The sequence below is a fragment of the Acomys minous genome, assembly GCF_964271855.1.
Source record: "Acomys minous genome assembly, chromosome: 5".
Lineage (NCBI taxonomy): Eukaryota > Metazoa > Chordata > Mammalia > Rodentia > Muridae > Acomys > Acomys minous.
The window spans coordinates 2,543,411-2,569,095 of record NC_140494.1 but is presented as its reverse complement, the minus strand read 5'-3'; the positions used below and the strand labels follow the sequence as shown (position 1 = coordinate 2,569,095).

General features: G+C 41.1%; 1 protein-coding gene across 6 annotated transcripts in view; it reads left to right on the top strand.

The window, feature by feature from the left end:
* DIP2C (disco interacting protein 2 homolog C) overlaps window positions 1-25,685 on the top strand; it is a 377,861-nt gene that overhangs the window by 295,850 nt on the left and 56,326 nt on the right. For 4 of the 6 annotated variants that reach the window (XM_084781751.1, XM_084781748.1, XM_084781750.1 and 1 more), the window contains 6 exons: window positions 10,390-10,529; window positions 14,952-15,088; window positions 16,939-17,147; window positions 18,603-18,717; window positions 20,208-20,409; window positions 25,391-25,512. In XM_084781751.1, coding sequence (XP_084637877.1) covers window positions 10,390-10,529; window positions 14,952-15,088; window positions 16,939-17,147; window positions 18,603-18,717; window positions 20,208-20,409; window positions 25,391-25,512 — 925 coding nt within the window. The remainder of the gene's footprint in view (window positions 1-10,389; window positions 10,530-14,951; window positions 15,089-16,938; window positions 17,148-18,602; window positions 18,718-20,207; window positions 20,410-25,390; window positions 25,513-25,685) is intronic. The other 2 variants (XM_084781752.1, XM_084781749.1) reach the window with 1 other exon arrangement.

The following is a 25,685-nucleotide window of genomic DNA, read 5'->3' as shown; positions in this document are numbered from 1 at the left end:
ATTTGTTAGAATAAGTATCCAGTCTCAGTGGCTCTCTAACTTTCAAAACGAATAGATTCATGGTGCTGTTAACTTACTAAGAGCCATTTTGCTTCAGTTTTAAAAGATCCCTGTAGAGAAGATTGATGACCAGTGGCGATAACTGCCCCCGCACAGTGCTTGGTGACCCAGGCACCTTAATGCTAGCTTACATCATCCAGAAGAAAAGCCTTCAGTAATGGCTTGTGACTCCAGAGCAAAGCAGCTGTCCTAGAAAACACCTCTTTCCCAGCTCTGGTCAGCAGTTCAGAAGAAACCCTCCTCACGTGAGCTGCATGGCAGCATCTTTTCTTTTTCTTTTTTTTTCTTTTATTCTCTTTTTTTTTAATTTATTTATTTATTTTTTTATTATTAATTTATTCTTGTTACATCTCAATGGTTATCCCCTCCCTTGTATCCTCCCATTCTTCCCTCCCTCCCATTTTCCCCTTACTCCCCTCCCCTATGACTGTTCCTGAGGGGGATTACCTCCCCCTCTATATGTTCATAGGGTATCAAGTCTCCTCTTGGTAACCTGCTGTCCTTCCTCTGAGTGCCATCAGGTCTCCCCCTCCAGGGGACATGGTCAAAGGTGAGGCACCAGAGTATGTGAGAAAGTAATATCCCACTCTCCACTCTACTGTGGAGAGTGTTCCGTCCATTGGCTAGATCTGGGTAGGGGTTTAAGGTTTACCGCCTGTATTGTCCTTGGCTGGTGCCTTAGTTTGAGCGGGACCCCTGTGCCCAAATCTGCCTATCATAATGTTCTACTTGTAGGCTTCTAGGACCCTCTGGGTCCTTCTACTTTGCCTTTCTCCCATGATTCTCTCATCTAGAATCCCACTAGAATGTCCTCTCCTCTGTCTCAGTTTCCTGGTAAGTGAAGGCTTTCGTAGGACATGCCCCTTGGGCTAATATGCAAATATAAGTGAGTATATACCATTTGAGTCTTTCTGCTTCTGGGTTAACTCACTCATTATGATCATTTCTAGCTCAATCCATTTATCCACAAATTTCGGGAAGTCCTTGTTTTTAATAGCTGAATAGTATTCCATAGTGTATATGTACCACAGTTTCTTTATCCATTCTTCTATTGAGGGACACTTCGGCTGTTTCCATGTTCTGGCTATTATGAATAAGGCTGCTATGAACATGGTTGAGCAAATTTTCTTGTTGTGTGCTGGAGCATCTTCTGGATATATTCCAAGGAGTGGAATAGCTGGGTCTTGAGGAAGCCCTATTCCCATTTTTCTGAGATAGCACCAGATAGATTTCCAAAGTGGTTGTACTAGTTTGCATTCCCACCAGCAATGAAGGAGTGTTCCTCTCTCCCCACATCCTCGCCAGCATGTGGTGTTGCTTGAATTTTTGATCTTAGCCATTCTGATGGGTGTAAGATGGAATCTCAGAGTTGTTTTGATTTGCATTTCCCTGATGATTATGGAGGTTGAGCATTTCTTTAAGTGTTTCTCAGCCATTTGATATTCCTCTGTTGAGAATTCTCTGTTTAGTTCCATGCCCCATTTCTTGATTGGGTTATTTGGTTTGGTGGTATTTAATTTCTTGAGTTCTTTATATATTTTGGATATTAGACCTTTGTCAGACGTAGGGTTGGTGAAGATCTTTTCCCAGTCTGTAGGCTGTCGCTTTGTTCTCTTTACAGTGTCTCCTGCCTTACAGAAGCTTCTCAGCCTCATGAGGTCCCATTTATTAATTGTTGACATTAATGCCTGGGCTGTTGGTGTTCTGTTCAGGAAGTTGTCTCCTGTGCCAATATGTTCCAAGCTCTTTCCCATTTTTTCTTCTAAGTGACTTAGTGTCTCTGGTTTTATGTTGAGGTCTTTAATCCACTTGGATTTGAGTTTTGTACAAGGTGACAAATATGGGTCCAGTTGCATTTTTTTACACATAGACATCCAGTTAGACCAGCACCATTTGTTGAAGATGCTATCCCTTTTCCATCGAATGGATTTAGCTTCTTTGTCAAAAATCAAATGACCATATGTGTGTGGATTCATATCTGGGTCTTCGATTCGATTCCACTAATCAACCAGCCTGTTGCTGTGCCAGTACCATGCTGTTTTAATTACTATTGCTTTATAGTACAGTTTGAGATCAGGTATGGAGACTCCTCCAGAGCACCTTTTATTGCACAATATTGTTTTAGCTATTCTGGGTTTTTTGTTTTTCCATATGAAGTTCAGAATTGAACTTTCAATGTCTTTAAAAAATTGTGTAGGTATTTTGATAGGGATTGCATTGAATCTGTAGATTGCTTTTGGTAGGATGGCCATTTTTATTATGTTAATTCTCCCTATCCATGAGCAAGGTAGATCCTTCCATCTTCTCATGTCATCTTCAATCTCTTTCTTTAGGGTTTTGAAATTTTTTTCAAACAGGTCCTTCACTTGCTTAGTTAGAGTAACTCCTAAGTACTTTATATTACTTGTGGCTAATGAGAAGGGTGTAGTTTTCCTAATTTCTTCCTCTGCAAGCTTGTCATTTGTGTATAGGAAGGCTACAGACTTTTTTGAGTTAATTTTGTATCCAGCCAATTTGCTGAAGGTGTTTATCAGCTGTAGGAGTTCTCTGGTGGAATTTTGAGGGTCACTTATGTAGACTATCATATCATCTGCAAATAGGGATAATTTGACTTCTTCCTTTCCCATTTGAATACCCTTGATCTCCTTATGTTGTCTTATTGCTCTGGCTAGAACTTCGAGTACTATATTGAAAAGATATGGAGAGAGTGGGCAGCCTTGCCTTGTTCCTGATTTTAGAGGAATTTCCTTGAGTATCTCACCATTTACTTTGATTTTGGCTATTGGCTTCCTATATATAGCCTTTATTATGTTGAGGAAAGTGCCTTGTATTCCCGATCTCTCTAAAACTTTAAACATGAATGGGTGTTGGATTTTATCAAATGCTTTTTCTGCATCCAAAGAGATGATCATGTGGTTTTTTATTTTCAGTTTGTTTATGTGGTGGATTACATTGATGGATTTCCGTATATTAAACCATCCCTGCATGCCTGGCATGAAGCCTACTTGGTCATGATGAATGATATCTTTGATGTGCTCTTGTATTCGTTTCGCAAGTATTTTATTTAGTATTTTTGCATCGATGTTCATCAGAGAAATTGGTCTGAAATTCTCTTTCTTTGTTGAGTCTTTGTGAGGTTTAGGTATCAATGAGACTATGGCCTCATAGAATGAGTTTGGTAATGTTCCATCCCTTTCTATCTTTTGGAGTAGCTTGAAGAGTATCGGTATTAGCTCACCCTTGAAGGTCTGGTAGAATTCTGCACTGAAGCCATCTGACCCTGGGCTTTTTTTGGTTGGGAGACTATCAATGATTACTTCAATTTCTGTAGGGGAAATAGGCCATTTAGCTTGTTTATCTGTTCTTCACTCAACTTTGGCAAGTGAAATTGATCAAGAAAATCGTCCATTTCCCTTAGATTTTCAAATTTTGTGGCATATATGCCTTCAAAGTAGGATCTTATGATTCTTTGTATTTCTTCAGTGTCTGTTGTTATGTCTCCCTTTTCATTCCTGATTTTGTTGATTTCAATACTGTCTCTCTGCCTTTTAGTTAGTTTGGCTAATGGTCTGTCTATCTTGTTGACTTTCTCAAAGAACCAGCTCTTGGTTTTGTTGATTCTTTGGACTGTTTTTTTAGTTTCTATTTTGTTAATTTCACCCCTGAGTTTGATTATTTCCAGACGTCTACTCCTTTTGGGTGTTTCTGTTTCTTTTTTTTCTAGGGCTTCCAGTTGTGTCGTTAAGATGTTTATGTGCGATGCTTCCAATTTCTTTTTAAAGGCACTTAGTGCTATGAATTTTCCTCTTAGCACTGCTTTCAATGTATCCCACAAATTTGGGTATGTTGTTCCTTAATTTTCATTGAATTTCAGAAACTCCTTGATTTCTTTCTTTATTTCTTCCCTGACCCAGGTGTCATTTAGCAGAGAGTTGTTTAATTTCCACATACGTGTGGGCTTTTTGTTATTTCTGTTGTTGTTGAATTGCAGCCTAAGCCCATGATGATCTGATAGGATACAAGGTATTATTTCAATCCTCTTGTATCTGTTGAGGCTTTCTTTGTGAACTATGATGTGATCAATTTTGGAGAAGGTTCCATGGGGTGCAGAGAAGAAGGTATATTCTTTTGTTTGGGTGAAAGGTTCTATAGATATCTGTTAGATCCATTTGACCCATGGCATTGGTTAATGATGTTATTTCTCGGCTTAGTTTCTGTTTCGATGACTTGTCCTTCAGTGAGAGTGGGGTGTTGAAGTCTCCCACTATTATTGTGTGGGGATTGATGTGTGGTTTAAGCCTTTTTAGCAGATCTTTTACAAATGTGGGTGCCCTTGTATTGGGAGCATAGATGTTCAGAATTGTGATGTCATCTTGGTTGACTTTACCTTTGATGAGTATGAAGTGTCCATCCTCATCCCTTTTGATTAATCTTGGTTGAAAGTCTATTTTGTTCGATATTAAAATGGCTACGCCTGCTTGCTTCTTGTGACCATTTGCTTGGAATATTTTTTTCCAACCTTTTATCCTGAGGTAATGCCTATCATTATGGGTGAGATGTGTTTCTTGAATGCAGAAGAATGTTGGGTCCTGTTTATGCACCCATTCAGTTAGTCTGTGTCTTTTTATTGGAGAATTGAGACCATTGATGTTGAGAGATATTAACGACCAGTTACTATTAAGAGTCTTAATTTTGATGTTGGTTCCAGTTGAGCGTTTGTGTAGTTGTGTTTTTGCCATGGTATAGTTATCTATTTCCTGAGTAGTTTTGGTTGTAGCTTGCATGGCAGCATCTTACTGACTGACTTACTGGAAACACAGACATCCTCTCACAGAAGCAGCTTTGCAGAAGTTACTCGAGACTGTCTGCTTAAGTCTTACATATCCTCGAGTGGCTTCTCTCTTGCTTGTGTAGCCAAGGCTGGCCTGAGCTCCTGGTTCTCCTGTTTTGACCTCTTATGTTCTCTGATGAGGGGTGACAGACATGATTGCCACCACACAACTACAAAGCAGAGCACATTGTCTGGTGGGGAGACATTTTACGTTGTAGGAATGGGTCCGCATCTTGCTGATATCCCTGAATAAGTACCTCAGTCAGTTAGTCTCCATCTCCTTACTGTTACACACTGACTTTATAACTAGGTTCTGCTTATGTATCCTGCAGATCAAAAGGTACCTACTTCATAGGCTTGGGTGTATCCACTGAGTGTTTAAAAATATAGCTCATACCATAACTGGAGTTCAACAAATCCTTGCTGCTTATTAATGCTAGACTTACTATGATAACATTGTGTGTGTGTGTGTGTGTTCTGTAACAATCTATCATAGAAATAATGCAGTGGGTGTTATAGACAAGGGGAGGGAAACATAATATTGTCCATGTTTGTTTACTTCTGTTCCTTGTTTACTGCTGTTCCTTGGTTGAGAGTTATTCCATTGGAGAGAACCTATGCACAATGAGAGAAATAAAAGACCTTTGTTTTCTCACTTGCAAACAAAGTAGATGACAAATGACAGCAAGGCTTTGCAAAATGTAGTCAGCTACCTTTACCCTATTAAACCCTAGGAAAGGAACCATAACCGCTGGCCATTCACTTGCCTCCGTTTATTTTGTGTTAATGCTTTTTGGGGCTAGCCTGGCTCTGCTTGCTTTTGGTAGTAGCAACCTCTAGTTGAAATTTATAGTAGCTATTGCTTCAGGTATTATGCAGCAAGATTAGCTAATAGCTTATCGAATGCTTTACAGAGGTTGGAAATGCCATGGAAAGGGGAGGAAATGCTGGACGTATTTTTAAGTAGTAAACACACAAGTTGAAGTCATTTACCTTAGAGCATATTTTTTTATGAGGCCACATTGCTAAGGTTGAACATGCTGCTTCCTCTGTTTCTTCTCATTTGCTCTTTTACATCAGTAAGTACACCATTGTGTACAATGCATAGCTGTGTTATTTTTCTCCTTCTACATCTCTAGGTAGAGAAACTGCCTTTTAAACATCCTGGAAATTCTGAGTGCATTCTTCTCAAAGCTTGTTCTTTGTGAGGCTGCAGCAATGAGTGTATTCTCCCATTGTTGAGCTGAGTGTAAAGGTTGACAAATGGGTCTTTGTCTTTATCAGCCATTGTTTAATTTGTTCATACTGATTATTGGAGTGCTTTGAATCTGTCTGGATTCTGCTTATCTGCACCTTTTTTTTTTTCTCATTTTGCTATCTTTTTGTCTACCTGGAGTATTTTAATTTCCTTGAACAGTAAATGATAGAAAAAATCTTAGTTAATAATTCTTGTGGTTTGAATGTGAATGCCCCCCATTAGCTCATATTTTTGAATACTTGGTCTCCAGTTAGTCATGCTGTTCAAGAATGTAATGGAACGAATAGGAAGTAGTGCCTTTCTAGAAGAAGTTAGCTACCAAGGGTGGGCCTGGGGTTTCATGTCCTGACCCCACTTCCTATTCATTCACTCTCTGCTTCTGTACACTGGTAGAGTGATGGACCAGCCTATGCTCCTGCTACCATGCCTTTACACCATAATGGACAGCATTGTCCCCTCTAGAACTGTAAGCCAAAATAAACCTCTCCTCTCCTAAGTTGTTTTTGTCAGGGTATTTTATCACAGTGATAGAAACTAATCCAATACAATGATCAAGAAAACACAACTGAAACAAGGAAGATAAGTGCTATTTTCATTAACTTGGAGAATGGGGAGAATGGATTGAGACTGTGGGAGACAGCTGAGCACTGTAGTGGGAAGCAGATTCGGCACCTGCCTCTGCCCCTGAACTGTGGTTGTGGCCTAGAAACAGCCTCTCCTCATCTCTGCACAGGGTTGCTGTAAAGAATGTGTGAGCACATGCAGCCTGTGCTGCATGCAGGTCTACTCACACGCTGCGTGCATGTCTACTCATGTGCTCCATGCAGGTCTATTCAGTGAGAAGACAGATGGAAGATGGAAGGCAGAGCAGTATATTCTTCTTTAAAAAGTCTTTAGAATTTCTTAAAAATTTAAATGTAGATGCTTTCTGATTTTGTTAACTTCCTACAAATATATCTTAAAATAGATTCCCTGTTATATAAAAATTGAGCTAAAATAAATGACTCTGTTCCTATTATTGAATACTATATATCAATTAAGAAAGCTAGATCCATTGATTGGCTGTGCATGTGCATACTCTGTACAGGTATGTACAGGTACTCACATGGAAAGATCTAGAAATGTATTTGTGTGAAACCATGTGGCAGAATATGCATATTATTATTTTTCTTCTCATTGAAAATATGTTTACATGTGCACGTAGTTTATGTTTACTTTCATATCAAGAGAGTCCAGAACTTCACATAGGTAAATGTTAATAGGTTACTGGTGTGGGTGGGTAGCACAGGAAAGCAGATAAAACATTAAGAACTTTGCCAGTTGTGCTGTCTGATGTGCATCACATCCTAACAATGCAGACCAGGAAACCGTCCAGATGAGAAGCCAGTGGTGTTCAAACTTGAGCACGAGGTTTACTCTGAAGCCTATTGAGCTCCACCAGCTACTTGGACAAGTAACATATGACAGTTGCTAAGTGTCATCAGCCTGACAGGCTCTAAAACCTCTGGGCATGTCTGTGCGCGAGTTTCTAGACTGGGTTAGTTGCAGTAGGAAGATCTACTGTGGACAGCACCATCTGACGCTGAATTCAAGGAGAAAGCAGCCAAGTAACAGTGTTCATCTCTCTGGTTCCCAGCTACAGATGCAGTGTGACCAGCTGCCTCACATGTATTACCATGCCTTTCCACTATGGTGGACTATACCCTAAAACCATAAGCCAGGATAAAATATCTCTGATGTTTATTTTGTAAGGCACTCTGTCACAGCAACAAAAAAAGATTGTCTGTGCCTTAGGTTTCTAATCTGAAAGTGAGGAAAAAATATGTTTGTGATAAGATTTGAATAATCTTTGTAAAAGGGTCTGAGCACTTCTGTCAAGAAAGCACACAAGAGTTTGCTTTGCAATCAGTAAGAAGCTATTAAGCACATGAGGTATCATGGAGAAGCTGAGAAGGCAGGTGGAGGACAGGGCTACAGAAGGTGGTTAGGAGTTCATATGCCTTTCCTCATGCCTTTTGGCATGCATTTTGTAAATTTGGAAGGAAGGAAACCCTGGGGCCCATTTCCCTCATCAGCAAGGGAATGTATTAGATATAAAAGGTGGTAGTAGACTATGTGCTTGCAAGGTTAGGATTAATCACTTCTGAAACAATTTATGAACTTAATATACTTATGAATTTAAGATACTTAATACATTTATGAAGTTTCCAACTATTATTAAGGGTAGAAAAACAGACATTGCAGCTAAGATGTCAAACCACGCTCTTTGGAGCATTAAAAGTATGACACTCTTGGCTTCAGACTTGCAGAGTCCACTGTCACCGAGTATGCTTGTGGTTAACCTGTGTAACTTTGCCTTTTCTTACTAAGACAATATATTAATGTCTTAGGATTTCATAACAAAGAAGTGTAACTGGCTACCTTAAAAAAAAATTTGATTCCTCCTGGAGTCTGAAACCCAAAGTCAAGGTGTGGGCAGACTTGTTCCTTCTGGATGCCCCAGGAGTGCGTCTGTCACAGGCCTCCCTGAAGTTGCTGGAGGTAGCCAATAGCCCTGCCATCCTTCGATTTGTGTGTAAACCTCATCTGCCTATGTCTTCATAAGACACTCTCCCACTGCCTGTTTTCTTTGCATTTCTTGAACATCTGTAATTAGATTTAAGGTTCACACTTAGCTAGTATAGTCAATCAATCTTGGTTTGCCATGTATGTGAAGGTTCTGTTTCCAAATAAGCTTCCAAACTTAGGTACCAAGAGGGTTGTATTTGAGGGCAGACAATGTAGCACACTGCCAGTCTAAGAAATTTTATTTTGTTATTTTTCATCGTTGGAGTAGGGTCTCATATATCCTAGGCTTACCTTGGACTTGCTGTATGTAGCCAAAGATGACTTTGAACTTCTGATCCTCCTGCCTCCACCTCCAAAGTGCTGAGATTGCAAGCATACGCCACCACACCCAGTTTATGGAAAGCTAGAGGTTGTGTGATGTAGACAAACACTGATCCAACTGAACTACTTCCCTGCCTCAGTCATATGGCTTTTAATTTCTGGGTTGTACATCAGATCTTTATAGAGTATTGTCATAGAGGAGGAAAAGGGTGGTAGGGTTCCTGAGGGCTGTGTTCTTTCATTTTAGAGTTGGCTTGTTGAGGTCTTCAGAAAAAAGAAAATGACAGGAAAGTAACAGCTATGCAGTTTTTGTTTTTGCTTGTTTTTGTTTTGTTTGTTTGTTTGTTTCGATTGTGAGCCTAGCCTTTAATGGCTGAAGCATCTCTCCAGCCCTGGTTTTGTTTGTTTGTTTGGTTGGTTGGTTGGTTTGGTTTGGTTTTTTAACTTACTGGATCCACACAGTTTCATGTAGGCTTTATTAGGCAAATGTTTATAGTTGGTTAGCCTTACCCTTATTCTTATAAGTAGAATAATTGTATTTCCTGACACTTTTATATGTTTAAATATCCCAACTACTTAATGCAAGTGAGGCCCTTTTGTAAATTTAACTGTTACGCTGTATCATATACTGACTTTTACTTCTTTTGCTTCTCTACAAAAACCACAAATTCATGTTTATAGACCAACACAGAGATTTTTAAATCCTGTTAAAGATTTTTACATGGAAAATTCCAGAAACAAGGCCAGTGAAATTGCCTGGTAGATAAAGGTACTTATCATCAAGCCTAACAACCTGACTTTAATCTCTGGGATGCACCACAGGTGAAGACCACCTCTGCATGCCGACCGTAAAACACTTAGGCCACACACAAACGCACACCAATAAGATACAGTAGAAATAAAGAAATTATAGGGACAAATGTGATGATTACCAATATTGTGATATTTCACTGAGTAAACATAGACTCTTTAATTGTTGAAATCCACAATCTTGGACTTTTTCATTAATACACTTAGCCCATAGGTTTTTATTGCTAGGTTCTGTAACACCCTGGGGTAGAATGCAGAGATGAGTAACCTACCTAACACTAACCCTGACCCTGAGTATTAGAGTTGGATGGAGGAAGCCTCACACATAGTCACATGCTCAAAGTTATGGAAATGGGAGTGTAGGCAGATGTCTTTTTATTAGGCTGAATAACTCCAGTCTCATAATTGAGAAAACCTCTGAAGAAAGTTGTGTGTGTGTGTGTGTGTGTGTGTGTGTGTGTGTGTGTGTGGGCAGATATGCACATCTAAAGGTAGAATGGTTTGTTTCCTTACACATACTCAGCTAAAACTACCCTTTTAGGCCCACAGATGACAGCAACCAGCCACCAGGGCGGGGTGTGCTATCCATGCATGGCCTGACCTATGGTGTGATCCGTGTGGATTCCGAGGAGAAGCTGTCTGTGCTCACAGTGCAGGATGTCGGCCTTGTCATGCCTGGAGGTGAGTGCAGCCCTGGGGTGTTGTCTTAGCTTAGATTTCTATTGTTGTGATAAAACACCATAACTATAAACACCTTGAGATGGAAGGTTTTATTTGGCTCTTCTGGGTTACACCACTGAGGGAAGCCAAGGCAGGAACTCAGACAGGTCAGGAACCCTGGAGGCAGGAGCTGCGTCAGAGAGGCCATGAGAAGTGCTGCCTACTGGTTTGTTCCCCATGGCTTGTTCAATCTTCTGTCTTATAGAAACGGGACCACCAGCCCAGGGTAGTCCATCTTCCATAGGCTGTGTCTTCCCACACCAATCAGTGACTAAGAGAATGCCCTACAGGCTTTTTAAACGTTAAAAAAATTTTTTATAATTTATTCACATTACACCCTGATTGTTACCCCCTCTTCCAGTTTCCACCCTCCCTCCCTCTTCTGCCCTATTCTGTTCCCCTAGACCTCTAATAAGGGGGGCTCCTCCCCTACCATCTGACCACAGCCTATCAGGTAGAGACATCTTAGTTGTGGGTTTCTTCTCTCAGATGTAGCTTATGTCAAGTTGACATAAAACTAGCCAGCACAAGTGTGACATTGGCAGTTCTAGCATGGCCTCCTGACTCATCTGTTAGTATATAGCATTTGAACACATGCTAGCATCTTGTCTTCTTGTCCATTCCATTTCCCTTTGTATGATAACAAAGGTTCAACACTGAAACTTAAAAATTTGGATGTTTTTGATTAATCTTCAGACACCTAATGCAACGTTCTCTGTCCCAAGGAAAAAAATCAAAAATATTCATAAAGCTGTGAAGGACATCTGTTCTTTGGAAACCTTCCCCCCAGGAAGGCATTATGGACGACTCTGTACTCCACACTGGCCCTGCGTTGCTTTCTTTTTTGCAACCCAGACCCTCTCTTCGTTCATCCTCATGCCTCAGCCCAAGCTGGACACCAAAGCTCAGCTTTCAGTAAGGCATGGAAGGTTCTAAGCATTATGTATGAGAAATGAGACTTGTTATATGTTAAGCTACACTTACTGTGAAAGCAGTATAAGGAGTCACTTGATTGAAGAGACACTACTGTGTCACACACACACACACACACACCCTCACCCCCAAACACACACACCTGCCTCTCCAGCCCCTCAATGTGCTTTGGTACTTCAGAGCCACATACAGAACTACAGCCCATATTCTTAGTTGTTAAATGTTCCTGATTCCTGTCTCACAAGGCCACACACATCAGCATATTCGTCTTCAATCTCTGTCTTCCACAATAGAGCACAGGGTTCTTTCCAGTTCAGAATCTAGGCCACCTCCTTTGAAGTCCCTCCATGCTCCTTCACACAATAGAGTGGCAAGTCCATACATGAACAGCACTCATTGTTACATGTCTGGTTATACTGCATAGCCATATATACCCAGTTGGCTTCTTACAAGATCTTGGTTTGGGATGTGAGTTCTGGGACAAAACCTAGTGGGTAAAAAGCCACGCTGCCCTCATGGAATCACAAAAAGATGGCTTTTTCACACTGCCCCTCTGTACTGATGAAGTGTGCAGGAGGATGTCCTTTCTACTTGCCTGGTTCAAAGCATAACAGAAATAAAGCCTGGCCTGAGTGCTCCTACTTCTCTGTGCCTAACTGTTCCACCTGCTCTCATGGGAACTCTTTTAGAGTCAGAGCAACTTAGGTCTCCAAACTCCAAATTCAGGCTGACCCAGGCTCATTGCCCACTCCCAAGGATTAGCCAGACCTCCTAGCTATGTTGCTTTATTTCTTTACAAAGCCAAGAAAACTAGCTTTCAAGTAAATGAGTTCCCATGCTAGAGGCATCAAAAGATTCAGGTGACATAAAAATGTAAAACCTTTTTGTCCACTCAAGTCACCTACAGTATCACAGGTTTCTTTTTAGAAATTTCTATTCAGAAATAGTCCATAGTATAGTATCAAAGAAACATACTCCCACATCCATATGCACTTGGATTTGGGCTCTTTCAATGCAATGGAAGGCTATAGTACACCACATTTTGTGTCTTAGGTTCATTTGTTAGCACATAAAGAGCTCGCTCTTTTCTAAGCAGTACAGCATTACACAGTTTGAATGAATAATAATATATGCCTTCCACAGTTGGGGGAGTTGTACTCTTTGCTGCATTCTGATGTGAAGGACCACATCTGTGCTTCAGTCTACAAGGGTGTGGGAGTATAATGAAAAGGTCTCAGAATTGAAGTGCTTATTATTATTAAGAATTTCATGCAAACATATACTGTTTTGATCATATCTACCCCCATTCTTTCATCTCCAATTCCTTCCTTATGCCCCCCAATTCTCTCCCCAACCACCTCACCCTCAACTTCTCCCCACCTCTCTCTCTCCATATATATAAAATGAGGATTTTCCTGAATGTGTGTCTGTGCATCATATGCATGCCTGATCCTCAGGTAAGCCAGAAGTGGATGTTGGATCCCCCTGGGATTGGAGTTACAAATGGTTGTGAACCTCCGTGTGGATGTGGGAAATCACACCTAGGTGGTCTGCAAGAATATCCAGTGCTCTTAATACTGAGACATCTCTCCAAATACCTCTCTTCTTTAAACCCACTGAATCCACCTAGTGCTGCCTGTATGTACATGGGTTGAGGGTCATCCTGAGCAGCCTTTGGGGTTGTGTGTTCTTACTCTTCCTCCTACATCAGCACCAGTTACCAATAGCTTCTCAGCTAGAGCTGGAACTTCATAAGCCTCTTTCCCCATCCATGCTGGGATTATGGTTGGCTTGATCTTAGCTGCGGGCCTTGGGTCTGCTTCGAGGACAACATGCCCACATCATTTTGATCATTTCCCATTGTTTTCTAGAACTCCTGTAAGGATTCCTACTTCTGGGAGTGACAGGTGCTAATAACACTCTCTTTCTGCCTTTCCCATCAGTCTTCTGGGTGTAGCCTGATTTTTCTAGTCTGATAAGTGAAGATATTTTTGGTCTTGATTGTGTTGTCTCTTACTGGAAATTTATTCTATGCCCTCACACATTAGGCAAGTATTCTCCCTTTGAGCTGCCTCCCCAGCCTTTCTTGTACATTTTTAGTGGGTTTTTTGTTGTTGTTGTTGTTGTTTGGTTGGTTGGTTGGTTGGTTGGTTGTTTTCGTTTTATTTTTTGAAGCAAACAGGGTCTCTCTACATAGCCTGGCTGTCCTGGAACTCTATGTGACCCGGCTGTCTTTGAGCTTGTAGAGATGTGCCTGCCTTTGCCTCTTGAAGCCTGGCATTAAAGGCATGTGTCACTATGCCTGGCCGTTCCTGTATATTTTATTTTGAGGCAAGGTCTTATTAATTTCACTAGGCCTACCTTAGACTCACTTGCTACAAGACTCTGCTTTTTGGTGTAGTTTGGATGTATATTTCCCTTATTGTGAGACAGTTTAACTTTTCATATTTAAATAAATTCTATTTCTTAGTTGTAATGCCAGCCTCTAGAGGTTGTAGGGTTTTTAAATCTTCCACATCATTGGCTGTAAATATCACTTGCCTAAGATTGTAGGTCCTTGGCTCCCTAGTTAAGCTATGGTTTCTAGTGGGTTAGGTAGGATGCTGAAGTCACATAAGCATCAAGTAAGTGTGTGGGTCACAGACTAGCATCGTTACATTGTGTACTTAAAAAGCTGAAGGGAGCACTCAGTTTGCAAAGTGCTTACTGTACACGCATGATGATCAGAGTTTGATTCCCAGCACGGCGCTGTAATCTGGGTGCTGGCAGTTGTTCAAGGTAGGAATAAAGAGCCTTGAGATGGGAGTACACATGAATGCTCGCACGCATGCCTGCACACACACACACACACACACACACACACACACACACACACACATACACACACATGCACACATGCACGCACGCACACATGCACGCACGCACGCACGCACATATATGCGCGCACTCAGAGTGCCAAAAACCTTAAAGTAGAATTCTCTAAAGGATTATCTGCAATAGGGAATTTAAACCAAAGGATAAGATTTATGTAGAACACTAGAGGCTGTAAATTCTGTTTTCAACTTAGAAAAGCTTTGGAAGACTTGCAAACAAATACCTATGCAGCTTCATTTGCAGGAGTGAAGTTGTGTTTTAGAACTTTCACCTATTCTTCTGGTGCATATGTAGTGAATGACTCTGACACATCCCTGAGGATCATCTCATACATAAATGGCATACAGTGTTTCTCTCCTTAAGTATAATATTCATATTAAAATGAGAGTAATTGAAACACTCGCTGTCATAATGACAAAATCTGACATGTTGATGTAACATGAGAAGCTACTGCTCTTAGAGAAAGCAGACACTTGGCATCACTGGGACTCTGCTCCTTTGTCCACACTGCTCTGGGTTTATTCACTGCCCTCCTCCTGCTCATACCCTCCTTGTGCTTCCTTGCTCTGCCTTTAGCCATCATGTGTTCAGTGAAGCCAGATGGTGTTCCTCAGTTGTGCAGGACAGATGAAATCGGGGAGCTCTGCGTCTGTGCGGTTGCCACAGGGACATCATACTACGGTCTCTCCGGCATGACCAAGAACACCTTTGAGGTAGGTTGATGGAAACCTGGCTCTGGCCTCTAACAGCTTTGCCAGGTGTTCAGAAACAGACAGGAAACTTATTAAGATGATGATTTCACAAAAGAGCATTCATAGGTGGTGGTGGCACACACCTTTAATCCCAGTACTTGGAAGGCAGAGGCAGGTGGATCTCTGTGAGTTTGAGGCCAGCCTGGTCTAGAAAGTGACTCCAGGACAGCCAAGGCTACACAGAGAAACCCTGTCTTGAAAAACCAAAGAAAGAAAGAAAGAAAGAAAGAAAGAAAGAAAGAAAGAAAGAAAGAAAAAGAAGAAGAAGAAGAAGAAGAAGAAGAAGAAGAAGAAGAAGAAGAAGAAAACTTTTTGCATACTAGGTTTATTTTGATTATTGGGCTGTGAGCATTATTCTGACCTTTTAGCATCCAGAAGGAATAAGCAGTTTCTTTAAATGGTGTTTTGTTTATTGTTGTTCTCAGATGACAGGCGAGTGGTGAAAAGCAACATGCAGTAGGAGAGCATGTGCATGGGTGTGGGGTAGATGGCCTCGCTCAGGAAGTTAGATGGCCGTTCTTTCACAATCTTGTAGCACCAACTAGACTTGGCCAGGGATGAACTCAGGAGAACCTGGACAAATTGCACATTAAATAATAATTTCAGTTGTACAAGTGAGTATGTGAAATATATGTGGTGACATCATGGGTATAGATATGCAGGTAGTATGGATATGAGTTGTGCATGTGTGTGCTGTGTACACATGTGGAATGTGTATGAAGTGTGTGGTAGACACATGTGTGACTATCTGGTGTATATAGGTAACCTGCCTTTTGTGAGTGATGAGCACACAGTGAGCAGAGCCATGGAAGGAGTTAAATCTACAGGTTCAGGTATTCTGTTCTGTATCACAGTATTCTTAGGACTTTCTTCTTTTTCTCATATGGTGTCTAGCCTTAGGATTATGACAGTGTCTCTCTGGTTCATGATTAGAACAGATTATCCATTCCTACATGTTAGATCATGTCAACATGAACTCCGATCTCCAAAATCCCTGGAACTGGAGCTGAGTGTATAGTCTAAGAAAGACTTTCCTTTCCTATGTGCTTTATCTTCAAGGCGGAAGGAAACAAGATTTGCATTTCAGACTAGCTGTGCTCTCTCTACATTTTCTTTTTCAGCATGCTTCCAATAAAGATGAGTAACATTTTAATGAATAGGGATCAGCTACCACCAATATGTGTTATTAAAAATGTACCTTAAGTCACCACTAATCACTTTCACCTGGTATTTTAAGCATATTGCAATGATTTCTGGCTGCTGCCTGTCTGGAGGTTCAGAGCCTGAGAGAGGAGCTTCATGAAGCCCTTGAGCATCACCCAGACATGCAGAAGTGGTAGAACTTTGCTGAGCCTGTAAGGAACCCAAGAGGGCATTGTATGTCCATGTGCACTTATTTACTTTTGACCTGCCTATAACTATCTAACAAAAACTACTTAAGTGGCAAGAGTTTATTTTGGTTACAATCCATCATGCTGGGGAACCCATGGTGGCTTCCTTTGTATTCAGTCTAAACCCTCAGCCGATGAAATAGTATCACCACACTCAGACTTTGTCTTCCCTTGGGTAAAGCTCTCTGGTATGACCAGAGGTGTGTCTCCTAGGTGATTCAAAATCCAGTCTAATTGACAGTGAAGAGTAAGCATCACATCATGTTTGTGGACTGTCAAGCAGAGTCACCATGATCTCATGCTGGCAGAGTTACTGCAGGTAGGGGAGTAAATTTGACCTTCTCTTAACAGAGAAGTGGTGTAAAAACTATGACCCTGCTAACCCTTGAAGGTGGCCTAATTGCAGCCTTGTTCCCCTAGGTATTTCCCATGACAAGCTCTGGGGCTCCAATCAGTGAATACCCATTCATAAGGACAGGTTTGCTGGGATTTGTTGGTCCTGGGGGCCTCGTCTTTGTTGTGGGTAAGATGGATGGCCTGATGGTAGTCAGTGGACGAAGACACAATGCAGATGACATCGTGGCCACAGCCTTGGCTGTAGAGCCCATGAAGTTTGTCTACAGAGGAAGGTTAGTGGTACTTGTCTGCAAATTAAACATTCAGTTTTGGTATAACTTGTTTCTTAGTTAGAGTTGCTATTGCTGTGATAAAACACCATGACCAAAGGAACTTAGAGAAGAAAGAGTTTACTTGGCTTATTCTTCCATATAACTGTTCATCACTGAAGGAAGTCAGTACAGGATCTCAAAGCAAGAACCTGCAGGCAGGAGCTGATACAGAGGCTGTGGAGGAGTGCTGCTTACTGGCTTGCTTCTCATGGCTTGTGCAACCAGCTTTCTTACAGAACCAGTGACTACCTGCCGAGGGTTGCACCACCCACAATGGACTAGACCCTCCACATCAATCACTAATTAAGATAATGCCCTAGCTTGCCTACAACTTGATGTTATAGAAGCATTTTCTCAACTAAGTCCCTCTCTGATGACTCTAGCTGGTGTCAAATTGACCTAACACCAAGCCAGCACAATTGAAGGGCTTAAAGGTTGTAGGAATTCCTTAGATTTATTTGGACTCAGTTTCCTCCTCTATCAAACTGAAGCTTTTGGACTCAGTGATCACTGAGATCTCAACAAGCTGTGATTCCTCAGGAGCTAATATGAACTCTCTGAGGCATTCCTAAACTTAATAGCTTGATAAAGCTATACAGCTCTAAGGGACCCAGAAACAACAATCAGTTGAATTTATGTAGAAAAGTGTCTGCTGTGTGTTTGAGTGCCCCCTTTCCTACCTTGCCTACATATCCAGGCACTCAAGCAAATGTTAGTTACATTTAGATTATTCATTGTAGCTCTTGAGCTTTCTGGTGATGAAGAAGAGAAATCAGAAACTCCTCTAGATGCGATTTCCAACTTTGAAAACTAGCAGTTCATAGTCACATGGCTGTACCATTGTCAGATTTAAATCATCTTTAAAACTAGAGCCTGAACTCACAGTAGCTGTGTTACCTACATAAGCACAAAACTACCTACCTAGTTTAAAATTGCAGCATAGACTGGGAAGGGCTCCTGAGGCCCGAGGCCAGTGGTTCTCAACCTGTGGGTCAAACGACCCTTTCACAAGGGTCACTTCACACCACCAAAAAACACATTATTGTGTTTATATTGATTCATAGCAGAACAAAATTTGTTATGAAATAGCAATGAAATAATTTATTCTTGGGCTCACTACAACTTGAGGAACTGTGTTAAATGGTGGCAACATTAAGAATATCGTGAAGCACTGGTTCAGACCTAGCTGAGGAGCTGCTGACAGCTGATGACTGGTTACGGAGACATGGAAGGCCGGTTTCCTTTTGGGAAGGGGTAGCAACTGCCAGGTTGCCTGTGCAGCGCCAGACTAAGTCTGCAGCTAGTTTTTCTCTGTGAAGATCCTGAGATTTGAGTGATTAATCTTGATCGTAAGTCCTTACTGCCACAGAAGCAGGTGTCTGTCCTCTGCTTACCACACATTCCTCTGTCCTGCAGGATAGCTGTGTTCTCAGTGACCGTCCTTCATGATGAACGGATAGTGATTGTGGCTGAGCAGAGGCCAGACTCCACAGAGGAAGACAGTTTCCAGTGGATGAGCAGGGTGCTCCAGGTACCGCGGCTGTGTCTTAAAGCATTGAAGTAGTTGCAGCGTTTCACATTCACTATGAGGTTGAGGCCCAACTTTTGTCAGCCATTCCCTTGCCTGTATGCCCATATTCTATTGGTCAAACTGCCTGACTGGAAATTCTATAGTGTAGAGAAGCAAGGATGAAGGACAGAAGTCAGGAACTGCAAAACTGCCTCTTGGCAGTTATATTGGAGGACAACAAGCATATGTTGTTACAGTCATGAGGACGTACCTGCTTATGGCTTTCCATTAGCTCTATGTGAAATTATGTGACCTTCTATTGTAGTGAGAAAACTATCTCTTCATTTGGCCTTCATGCAGAGCACTGTCCATACCATGTGTACTTGTGTATATTATAGACAGTAGGTGGTTTTTATAATTTTTATTTTTATTAAAAATGGAGTATTTTCTCTCAATAAACTCTGATAATGGTTTCCCTTGCACAAATCTTCCCAGGTCCTCCCTATCTCCTCATCCACACAAATCCACATTCTTTTCTTTCTCACTTTATAAAACAGGCAGGCAAACACACACACACACACACACACACACACACACACACACACAGAAAAGAAAGAGTACAAGAAATGTATATAGACACAGAAAAACCATACATACATAATCCCATAAAACACAAAATTGGAAATTATAATATACAAGGAAAAGACCTTTATAATAAAAAAAAAATGCCCAGACAAAGCTTTATGAGACAAACCCCTCCAGCCATACCATTGGTTCATTTTGTGTTCACCATCTACTGCTGGGCATGGGGCCTGCCATTAAGTATGGTTTATGTAATTAGATTCCATTGGAAAAATAAAATTTTCTTTTGTAACCAGTTTTGCCTTTGTGAATGTTTGTATAGACAAGGTTTTGTGCATGCAGTCATTTACCAAAGCTAGGTATAGTGCCTCCTTCCTGTGATTCCAACATTTCAGAGGCTGAGGCAGGAGGATTGCCACTAGCTAAAGATCAGCCTATAGTGTCAGACTATGTCTCAAACAAAATCAGAAAAATAAAAATGGGGAGGATGGGAGAGATAGCTCAGTGAGCCAAGTACTTTCGATGCAAGCATAAGTACGTAAGCTCTGTCCTCAGCAGCCATGTGAAAAGAGCCAAGCACCGTGATGTGTTCTCACACTCTTGCTGCTGCAGTGGCAGAGGCAGGCAGGTCCGTGGGCTTCTGTTCAGCTACCTTAGCCTAACTGGCAAATTCTGAGCCAGTAAGAGACCCCTTTGTCAAAAAGATAAAAAAAAAATAAAAATGAAAAATAAAAGTGGACAGCACTCAAGAATCAACACCAGAGGTTGTCTTCTGGCCTCCACACATATGTGTATACACATGTATTTGAGCATGTGTGTATACACACACATTTCTATGCCATCATACACAAACAAATCTAAATAAATACATTATTTACTGTTTCTGCTTATATTTACTATTTTAATATCACTGTCCTTTTCTTTTTCAGGCAATTGACAGCATACATCAAGTTGGAGTTTATTGCCTGGCCTTGGTACCAGCAAATACCCTTCCCAAAACCCCGCTTGGTGGCATCCATTTGTCAGAAACAAAGCAGCTTTTCCTGGAGGGCTCGCTACACCCGTGCAATGTCCTGATGTGCCCACACACCTGTGTCACAAATTTACCTAAACCTCGGCAGAAGCAGCCAGGTATGCCCAGTTTCCCTGCATGGTCTGTTATGGCCTTAAGTGGGCTTCGTGAAGTGTGTCCTCTCAATAGCAGGCTCAGCAGGGCCTACATCTGGGAATGCTGGTAACCCTCTGCATGCATGTTCTCGCCAGGATGCACACTCCAGACAGCGCTCTCCTCACCAGGTGTGTTCGCACCTTGATGGCTGGGATGTAGCAGCTCTGCTGAGACAATGGGGCCTGCGTAGGTAGACTATCCAGAGCATGTGTGTAGAAGAGGTATGCAGCCTTCTCACTGGATAGCACTTCCTGTGGAATTGGTTGTGCAGTCACCTATTGGTGGCCCTAGACTAGACTAGACATAAACCCCTTGGGGTCCTATTGTACAGAATCAGAATAATACACCCTTACAGGTTTTATGTGGCTAATTTAGGAGTGAAAGCAGTAGGTTATGGGATAAGACTTTGAAATATGAGGAATTCTATTTCTGGCTGAGACTTTTCTCTCAGTCCTTGACAGTTTGGGAACATTTTACCCTTTATCTGGTTTGATTCTCATAGCTCCTAAGTCAGTCACATAGTCCTAGATCACACACACCTGTCAGTGAATTTGTCAGAATGTAGTACATTAGAAAAATAGGAACTCTGTTGCTAAGGGGCTGGTGTGTTCAGAGCAAACCAAAGCTAGATGAATATGGTGTGATATGCACCATCACTGTCTATATGTGCTGATCCATTGATCTCACGGAGCACGTGAAGCAGGTGCTCTTCATTGTATAGATGAAGTACAGAGAGATTGAGCTTTGCCTAACGTCATGCAGCTACAGTGTGCCCAACACAGAATCTAAACCCAGGCAGCGCACTCTATTCCTCAGCATTACCCACCTTCGACTCCCCATTTCTTAGGTCTAGCTTGGGATCCTTTACTGCCACCTGTGCGAGAATGGTACTGTTGACATTATTACCCCAGCTAGTGCCTCAGTACAGCACCCTTTGTAATAACTGTTGAACCCACTTCAGAAGCTCTCATCCTGGGTGCTCTTCAGAAGTCTGCAGACTGTCTGCACATCTACAGGACAGGTCTGTCCAGGAGGCAGGTGGATAACCTTCTCAAATCCAGACATGAAGAAGAAAAGTGATTAGCCAAACATATAATAGGCTGAACACTTGAATCTCTGCCTTCAGATTGTAAAACCCTTACTCTTATTATTTTTACACCTTAGGGATGTCTTTATGGTAGGCAGTGTGGAAGTTATGTAGCTAAGTAGTCTGATCTCTCCCAGTGTAATCATGTTTAAGCACACAAAGAGTGTAGAAAGTAGGGTTTTTTTGTTTTTTGTTTTGTTTTGTTTTGTTTAGCTTTTGAGATACACCGGATTACCTTTCCTTGTTGCTCTCTACATTTTCACTGTTTCTGCCCTCCTCTCCTTTTCTCTCTCCTTTCTTTCTTAGGCTCCTGACCTGTAGCCCACTCTGGCCTTAGAATTCTCCTGTCTCATCCTTCCAAGTACTGGGATTACAGGATTACTACCACATCTGACATCTGCCTCTATTTTTCTTATGTTCTAGATCTCCTCTATTTCTTTTCTCCTCAAATCTACATTTTTCCCCTCTCACTATCTTTGATTTAATGATTTCTGTAGTAAGTTTAGAGCTGTGGCTGACTCAAAGTATCTAGTTCTTTAAATAATATACAGATAAGTAGTGCTCTAACAGGAAACCTCAAGAAGATAGGAAGCCTTGCCCTTCAGAGAGCATCACAGAAGGATGGAAAGCAGCCTCTCAGATCTCGTATTGTCTGAGAACATAAATAACATTAGAAATGATGCAGTGCTTGCTCTTTGTAAGCACATTGGTGTCTATAGTATTAAGGTTCATGCATTTGTCACTAACATGTCCTCAGTATCAAATTGAAGGTGACTAGACTATCTTTTCTTTCATTTTGATGACTTCAGTAGTGAAAAGTCTGGCCCTAATGAACCTAATAGCAGTAGTTCTCATAACAAAGTCTGCCAGTTTAATACCACATGAAGCTTCAAGATAGATATTTAATATAGGGAGAATCATTCGCAAATAAGTAACATAAATGTATAATGACTGGCATTACCTGTTCAGTCTTAAAAATCTAAGTACTTGGGAAAAATCAGCCCATAGAAAAAGGCTGTGATCATAGGCTAGAGCAAAGGTCAGAACACCTAAAGAAGGCTACTTTCATTAGGAATAGCAGGAAATTGTGGTTTAATGGATTAATACTTTAATATTATACCTACTCAATAAATCTGTGTATAATGGTTAACTCTGCATATATATGTGTGTGCAGCTGTAGTAATATACTGTATCTTCAAAATATTTTTTTTCTTCTTTCATTTTGCAAATTGAACCTAGGGCTTTACAAGTGCCTAGCAGCATCTTGTCTCTTCTTTTTAAATCCTTCTGTCCTCCCCTTCAACAAGTATATAGCAGCCAACCTGAGGCATTATGACTCACTTATATAAATCTCTCTAGATTTGCTGATGACTTGTAATGGCCCCAGAGGAGGATATCAGGACCTGTGTGTGTGTGTGTGTGTGTGTGTGTGTGTGTGTGTGTGTGTGTGTGTACAGGGAATTAAACTAGATGATTTCAAAAGCCTCTTTTGAAGAAATACTTAAAATTATTCTGAACAGCTGTGCTACTGGCAACCAGCGAAAACATTGACTGTAGCCACATTTGTGTAAAGGTTTTGCTACCACCTACAAATAGAGTCCTTTATTCAGAGTCACTGATGGGCACGTTATTTGTTCAGTTAATAGGAGTGTGTGGTATGATTAAAAACCTAAGCAGAGTAGTGTTGAATGACCTTTAAGCAATTGTAAGAACTAGCAATGATTCTACAACAGTTACCAGAATACACACAAATCCACAGCTACAGCTCTCCTAACGACATTCCATCAGAGTAGCTTAAAGAACAGTGTGGAGTCCCATGTGGGGTCTAGCACAAGAAGGGGAAACTGTATTTTCTGGCAAACTAAATTCAGCATGGGCTACTGCATGTCTGCAGAAGATGAGTGACCCTATGCTCAACAAAAGTCTGCTAAAGGATGAGCGGGCACTGGAATGCCTTGTGGTCTGACTCAGAATTCTAGGTTATCATGGGGAAGCCAGAATAATGGTCATTATGGTTGTCATGATAACTGGCTCATCCTAAGTCTTGGTCACTGAATCTATTGGCGTGAATCTCATATTTTTATTTTACATGCTCCCTGATCTCCTGGTTGAGCTGCAAGACACTCAGTTCTTTGTGATTAGTAAAAAATGCATGTATCTTGGTTGAACTTAATCACCAGACATTTAATAGAAATTTGACCAACTTAAATTTCATCAAGCCAGAAATAGATCCATGCTACCTTTTTATTTTATGCTGTGATTTTTTTCCAATTTATGTGTGTGTTGTGTTCTGTATGCATGTTCACATGTGTGGGTACAATTAACTGTGCATGGATGTGAAGGCTCAAAGTAGTATGTCTTTAACCACTCTCCACGTAATATACTGAGGCAGGGCATGTTGGCTAAGCTCAGAGCTTGTTTCAAATTGTCTTTGCCCCTGTGTGCCTCTTGAGCACTGAGATTACAGTGGGCCACCACATACACCTAGCTTTTTATATGAGTTCTAGGGTTTGGACACCACTATTTGTACTTGGATTAAGTACTTTTTCCATCAATCCACCATCTTCTCAGTCTTTATACTGTAGTTCTTGTATTAAGTATCTTTTTCTTCTCTCCCTTCTTACCCTCCCATACACACAGAGATCTAGAATGTCTAATCTTTCCCAATTAAACATTTATTTCTTAGTTTGTATGTATGCATTTAATGAAAAGATGTGACTAATTAGCATGTGTGTGTTTCTAATAGTCAGAAATTTGAGTTTCTGCAATTCTTTAAGAAATTTCTGAGCCAGCAAAATGGCTCAGTGGATAAAGTGCTTGTTGTCAATCCTGAACCTGACTTTGATTCCCCAAGACCCATATGGTAGAGGAGAGAACAGACTCTAGCAAGTGGTCTCCACACTCATACCATGGCATGAGGGCATGTACATGCACAAGGAAATAATTGTAATAATTTTTTTTTACAAAAAAAACTAAAAGAAACCTTCTTTCATAATTGAAAAGGTTAAGATATCAGAAACATGTGATGGGGGGCTGGAGAGATGGCTCAGTGAGCTGTCTGCTCTTCAGGGGCCCTGAGTTCAATCCCCAGCAACTACATGGTGGCTCACTACCATCTATATGGAATCTGATGCCCTCTTCTGGCCTGCAGGTGTATATCCAGATGGAGCACTCATGTAAAATAGGAAAGAAAAAAAAAAAAAGGAAACATGTGATGTTTCTCTTTCAAACTGCTGCCTTAAACTAGAGAAAGAAAGCTTATTGAGTTTGTAACAGTGGAGTGAGGGGGAAAAAAACCTTTCAGTGTGCAGTTTTCTCTGCCTTAACTCTTCTACATCTCATTGTAGAGATTCTCTAATACTCTTCAAGAGTATTCTCTGAATCTATCCCAAGAGGTAAATGTATTATAATTTGCTTGGTTCGAGTCAACTCTCATTATAGGTCATAATACAAGAAAACAAGAAGAGGTATAACCCAGAGGTCCTCCTCAGGGAAGTGCATCCTGACTTCACATCCTGTAGTTATCCTCTGCATCACTTTATAATCACCTCTGGATATGCATCATCATCTTCTGTTGGCCTCACACTCGACAATAAAAGCATCAGCTTGCAGGGTGCTAAGGGATTCTGTATGTACTGAAAAGATTACTCCTATGTACCCTCATCCAGGTTTCTTCATTTTGTCTATCAAAGCACATCAATGATTTCTTCACAATCTCTTATAATAAGAGAGATTCAAAGCTGGGGCTTTGAAAGCATTTTTTTTTTCTAGGTTAATTCTTTACTAATTGGATAAGAATCCTGTTAAAAAAGTATTTCACTTTTGTCTCTAAGGTTATTTTTCTCTCTTCCCCCCAGAAATTGGCCCTGCTTCAGTGATGGTAGGAAACCTGGTGTCTGGGAAGAGGATTGCCCAGGCTAGTGGCAGAGACCTGGGTCAGATCGAGGACAATGACCAGGCCCGGAAGGTGAGAACCGAGGTCAGAATCATATTATTCCCTTGACTCTAGAGCTATGTTAACTGTTTGTAGAATCACAGAATGACTGTCCAAGTCCTCTCTCTTTTAGTTCCACATCTATTACTTATCTCCCATCTTTGATGATACTACCCTAGCTCCCCACTCGTGCAGTAGTTGTCCTATAGGGGAGAATG